General features: G+C 54.6%; 1 protein-coding gene across 2 annotated transcripts; it reads right to left on the bottom strand.

Moving 5' to 3' along the window:
* Positions 1-267: 267 nt before the first annotated feature.
* Positions 268-5,052, bottom strand: Aqp3 (aquaporin 3 (Gill blood group)). 2 transcript variants are annotated; one of them, XM_041667779.1, is made up of 6 exons: positions 4,898-5,052; positions 1,959-2,085; positions 1,571-1,708; positions 1,136-1,254; positions 682-899; positions 268-587 (listed from the first exon to the last, which is right to left on the bottom strand). In XM_041667779.1, the coding sequence occupies exons 1-6, from the start codon at positions 5,003-5,005 to the stop codon at positions 419-421; spliced, it is 879 nt and encodes a 292-aa protein (XP_041523713.1). In that variant the 5' UTR covers positions 5,006-5,052; the 3' UTR covers positions 268-418. The 2 variants fall into 2 exon arrangements, with proteins under 2 accessions (XP_041523713.1, XP_041523714.1); XM_041667780.1 differs by lacking the exon at positions 682-899.
* Positions 5,053-5,601: the final 549 nt, after the last annotated feature.

Below are 5,601 nucleotides of genomic sequence, written 5' to 3'. Positions count from 1 at the left end.
ACCAATACTTTCCTCACAGCTCACTCCCTTTTCCAGGGCTCCCTTGAACTGTTAGGGTCTGTTTTGAAAATTTGGTCCCTTGCCCTGAATGTCTGGAAAACAGCATGTCTGGAAACACACATGAATGCCTGTACACACACACACACACACACACACACACACACACACACACACCCTGCACATTCTTTTCCTTTTGAAAACAAAAGGATGTTTGGTCCTGCTTGATATCCTACTTTGGCTTAAGAATGGGGACCGAATGTCTTATTGGGCAGAGTTCAGTAGAGATTCTCTAAGGGCCACCCAGCAGGGGCAGGTATGGGTAGCGTCTTAGTCTGTGAGAGGTATCACAGGGGGCTCTCAGGGAGTGGCCCACACAAGGTGGGTACTTGAGTGAAGAGTGGGCATGGCTGCTGCCCACTCAGATCTGTTCCTTGTGCTTCACATGAGCCAGCTTCACATTCTCCGCCTCCGTGGAGGGTGGGGGCTGCTCCAGGTGGCATCCAATCATGAGCTGGTACACGAAGACGCCGGCAATGGAACCGAGGAGCGGAGAGACGATAGGTACCCACCACCAATGCCGGCCGGTCCTGGAAGGCAGACACAGGTAATCAGAGACAGGTAGGTAGGTAGGCAGGGCAGAGTAAAGACAAGCTAAGCGGAGTGAGTGGCCGCTGTACTCACGTGAAGACTTCTGAACCCCAGCCAGCTAGAGCGGTGAAAAGACGCGGGCCAAAGTCACGGGCAGGGTTGACAGCATAGCCAGAATTGAAGCCCATGGAGGTTCCAATGACCAGAACCACAAGGCCCACGGTGAAGGCCTCCAGGCCACGGGGGACAGGGTTGTTGTAGGGGTCGACAATGGCCAGCACACACACGATGAGGGAGGCTGTGCCTATGAACTGGAGAGCAGAGAGAACAAGGTGAGGCACAGTTCCTTCCCCTACCCTCTGCCTTGCCCTGGCTAATCCTAGCACGCTTGCAGTTCAGAGGGACGCTCCATGCTTTATATAAAAGACCTGCCACCGTGTTCTGAGGTTGGGGTTCCCACAAACTGAGAAATCCTGCTACAACCAAGGAGTGTCGTCCAAAACAAGCCTGTTCCTCTGCATTTGCCCCACATGTCCCCAGTTCATACCTGATCAAAGAAGCCATTGACCATGTCCAAGTGTCCGGACGGGTAGGTGGCAAAGATGCCAGCTGTGCCATTGGGGCCGGAGACGATAAGTTCATTGTTGGCAAAGCCCCAGATTGCATCTGGTGACAGATTAGACGCATTGTGAGTGAGGGCAGGGCCTCCCCTCTCAGACCTGTCCTCCCCACCCTGCCAGGGGTCATGGGTCAGCATATTACTGTAGACGCACAGAAGGCAGGGTGGGGTGGAGGACCTGAAATTGTTGTTGCCCTACTTGTCTCTTTCCCTTAGAGCCCCCAACGTGGGTCTGAGTGTTAATGAATGAGTCATGAGCTCTGGGCCTGGGCAGGCCTCAGCTGTCATCAACGGGACTGGTGCCAACAAGTACTTAAAGAGGGAAAGTGCAGGGAGAAGAAGGGCAGGATGGGGAATGCTTACCGTAGTACAGCCCAAAAACGATCCCAGCGCCCAAGAAGGCCCCCAGTGTCTGTGCCAGTGTGTAGATGGGCAGCTTGATCCAGGGCTCACGTGCCAGGAAGCACATGGCAAAGGTCACAGCGGGGTTCAAGTGGGCTCCTGAGCAGGGATAGAACCAGTTAGCTACAGCCCACCACCATGGGGAGGCCAGGGCTCCCAGAGCTCCTCCCTTCTGGGGTGCAGGAAGGTTTGCTTGTCCCGCATGGCAGTTGGACTATGTCACAGACTGATAATCTCTGATCCAAAGGTCCCACAGCTGAGGGCGCCGTTCGAACCCGCACGTGGGGATGCCCCTCTCTCTCTCTGCTCTCTAGACAGACACTTGTTGGAAATGACGGTGTGGACTTACCAGACACTTGGCCGGCCACCAAGATGGCAAGGGTGACAGCGAAGCCAAAAGCCAAGTTGATGGTGAGGAAGCCACCATGGGTGCCCCGACTGAGCACCACCTGAGCCACGGAGCCACAGCCAAACATCTGTGTCAGAAAACAGAGCAAATGAGGTCCCGTTGAGACTAGCAACACCAGCCATCAGAGAAGACAGGAGTCCTTCCTGGAACCTAACCCAAATCCCTCCTGCTTTAATTGCGAGTCCTTCGCCCACGATGCTACCTCTTGAACACAGCAGAGCCCTGTGGAAAGACTAGTAATGGACACATGACTGGGAACCCAGAGGGTTGAACAATATTCCCGGGTTTTTCCTCAGTCCCAGAAGAGCCTGGGAGGGGCTGTCACTATAGCAGTTTCTGTCTGTGTCCTCCAGACCTAGCACACAGAGGTAGGCCATACCCTCTCCTGCCTGCATGCTGTTCCAAAGCGGAGGTCACTGTGGAGGTGATGGGAAATACGGAGAGTGGAGGGAGAACTCACTCCTGAGTCTAGAAAAGCAGAGGGCCTGGCTCTCCCTCCCCACACTCTTCCCTCATCTGTCCCTATAGGCACCTCCCAGGCCAATCTTCCCCTTCCTGCTCCAGCCCTCTGCCTCCTGGATTCCCACTCAGACCTCAAGGGTCCCAAATACAAGGTTTTAAGAGGCTTTTCTCCCTAACCCCAGTGAGATCTGTTCTACCCTCCTACCCAGGATAGAGGGACTAAGAGACTAGGGTCCCTCAAGTTCAGCATGTACAGGACATAACATATGTTCAAGAGGGAAAATACTCTCTACCAACTGTAAAGTGCTGTTGTCCTGAGCCTCTAGTGTCCCTCAAAGCTCCTCCAGCCCAGACCTGGGTCTCTTTCTCACATCTCCATAACTAAGCGCTATATGACCTGGGCCTGATTCCAGTACTCGGGAGGCAGAGGCAAGTAAATGTCTATGAGTTCAAGGCCAGCCTGGTCTGCTTAGTGAGTTCCAAGACAACCAGGGCCATGTAGAGAGACCCTGTTAAAAAAAAAAAAAAAAAAAAGTGCCCTGCTGGCCAGCAGGCTGTGCTCCATTAATTCCAATAGGCCCGTGCCGTGCCATGTACTGAGTTGTTAAGCACCGATTACTATCACTCAGAAGGATGAGGCAAGGGAAGCCCGTGGCGCTGATGCGGGTCAAAGGTGAGCAAGCAGGTAAAGCAAAGGTCAGAGGTGATAAGAGTGAGTACGGGGTGGCCGCATATGGAGGTCTGGGGCACCATGCCCAGCCAGACCCTGGCCTGAGCTCAGGCTGACACCTGGCTTCATGCCAAGAAGCCTTGGAAGGAGGAGCTATCAGAGCCAGTTCCACCACCTTGGGGCTAATCTTCCTCTTCCTTCTCCACCCCCCTCACCCCAATCTCCAGGTTCTCAGCTAGCCCTCACCCCACCCAACTATAGACCTCAGAGGGGCTTTTCTCACCCCCAGAGACAACCTGGACTCGACACTGCAAGGTTCTGGGTCCTCAACAACAACTACACAAGCAAGCCCTCATCCATTAGGGTACCCCCTAGGCCTGCCCACCCACCCACCCACCCCAGCTCTGCTTTCCACTGACACCTGATCCCTCCCAACTCCCTGAGCCTGGAAGCCCTCACCACAAATCCAGCACCCTCTCTTTGCGGTCCACGATAAGCCTGGTGATCCTGGGACTCGTTGAGGGCTGCTATTCTTTTAGTAGGAGTTGACCTGAGACTTGGGGAGGAATAAGGAGGCCCCCTGTGAAGTGGAAGCCACCTCCCTTGTCCTTGTTGCTCCAAAACAGGTGGCAGGACTCACAAATCAAGACAGGGAACAGCAGCAAGAAGATGATAGTGCTTCCCCCCCCCCCCCATTCCCTTCTTCGCAGAGGGAAGAGAGGGAAGAGGGACAACCAATAGGCCGCTAGTCTGTGAAGTCAGAGGCAAGTTTGGGCCCTCTTCTCCCCATGAAGCCTCTCGTCATTTAACTGATCTATATTACCAAGGACTGGGGGAGTGAGGAGCACTGAAACTCAACCCAGCCACTGCAAAGGAGCCACTTAATTCAGAAGAGACTCAGGGGAAACAAATGTAACAAGACGGCATGAACGGCTGAAAATCAGAGTAACTGGGACAGGAAATGAACACCGTAACTGCCTGTCAGACCGAAAAATGCACCCAGAGTTACCCAGAACAACTCAGGGCAAAACCGCAGAAACCTCCCCAAAACAACAGAGAGGCAGAGGAAGGATCCAACGGCCAGCAATCCTCTGCAAAGACGCTAAAGCAATGGGCCGCAGACAAGACCTGGTACTATGGCGTGAGGGAAATAAACTTAGACACACACACACACCCATAGGGCCCTAGGGACCTAAGTCCTCTGTCAGGGCACTGTTTCCCTCCACAGCCGCCCATCTTCAGGACATTCTTTTCTTCCAATTTTGCTCGCAGCCCAAGAGACCTGCGCCCTCTGCCCCCACCTGTGGTAATCTGTCCTCCCTTCGCTGCAACTTTTGGACTTTCTGAGGCTTAATTATTCATTAGGGGCCAGACACCCAAGACCCAAATAACCTAATGAGGGGATCGTTTGCCTTCACTGTGTGCTGGGGCTGGGGCTCTGGGAAGCTGGAAGACTGGACAGAGAAAGGCCTGGCGGTCCCAAGCTGTAGGGGTGACCCTGCTGGCAGCCTGTGATCTGGGTCTCCAGGGGGAACGGCGTTCATTCTCAAAAGTCAGGGCTGTCAGGAGCTGACTTAGAACTGTGAAGACAAGGGCTTCGGAGGTCATCTTGACCCCTGAGGGTTAAGCCTGGAGAGCGGAGCTGGGGATCTGGTCGGGTCTGCCTTGAAAAACTGTCCCTCGGGTGAATAAGGAGTTGGGGAGCGCGGGACTGGAAAGAGAGGGCTGTTCACTTCCCTGCACTCACCACAAGGATGAGGGTCCCCAGGCACTCCGCCAGAGCCTGGCGAAGCAGCCGGTAGCGGATATGGAGCATCTCCCCGCAACGGTTCACCAACTCCTTCTGTCGACCCATGGCAAGGCAACAACGCAGTCGGACGCGGGGGCGAGAAGAAGATTAGCGGCGGGCACCGAGAGCGGTGGTGGCCCGGAGCCTAGGTGGCGCCCTTTTATATGCACGGGAGAGCAGCCCCGCCCTCAGAACCTCACCGCAGAGTCCTGCCGGGGCGGAGAGAGCAGCCACCACCCACCGCCCAGCCTAGGGGCGCTGGAGGGTGACAGGAGCTGGTGAAGAAGATTCGAAGGAGCTTTAAGGGTGGGTTGGCTCTGGAGGGCACTTAGGGGAAGGAGTCAATTTAGGGGAGGCGTGAAGTACTGTGAAAAAATGACCCGAAGTGAAAAAACGATCTCCTGAGTTTACAGTGAGTCTTGTGGGCATCGTTTTACGCTATGGGTGAAACCTGTAATATGTAAATACCGGAGAGGAACCAGCTTGCTACAAGATGCTACAAACAGGTCCTCAGTCAGGCGGCTGAAAAGGAGGCTATGGGCCCCAAGTGGGAAGAGAACTCACAGTACCTCCCCTGGTGGGCACAAGCGTGTTGAGTTCTAACCAGAATTCACCAGCCCTTCTTGTGCTCTAGGAACAAGTCACACGTTGTATGTGTTGGT

Source organism: Microtus oregoni, unplaced genomic scaffold (genome assembly GCF_018167655.1).
Source record: "Microtus oregoni isolate MIOR12 unplaced genomic scaffold, Mior012 000017F_ref0000208, whole genome shotgun sequence".
NCBI classification, from domain to species: Eukaryota; Metazoa; Chordata; class Mammalia; order Rodentia; family Cricetidae; genus Microtus; species Microtus oregoni.
This window is presented reverse-complemented; position numbering and strand designations above follow the sequence as displayed.

Bases quoted from the DNA above. Each gene is read 5' to 3' on its own strand.
- Aqp3 (XM_041667779.1), bottom strand. From the start codon at position 5,005: ATGGGTCGACAGAAGGAGTTGGTGAACCGTTGCGGGGAGATGCTCCAT. The intron at 1,709-1,958 runs GTAAGTCCACAC...ATCCCTGCTCAG, and splicing joins GGTGGCCGGCCAAGTGTCTG to GAGCCCACTTGAACCCCGCT. The intron at 900-1,135 runs GTATGAACTGGG...TCTGCTCTCCAG, and splicing joins TCAATGGCTTCTTTGATCAG to TTCATAGGCACAGCCTCCCT.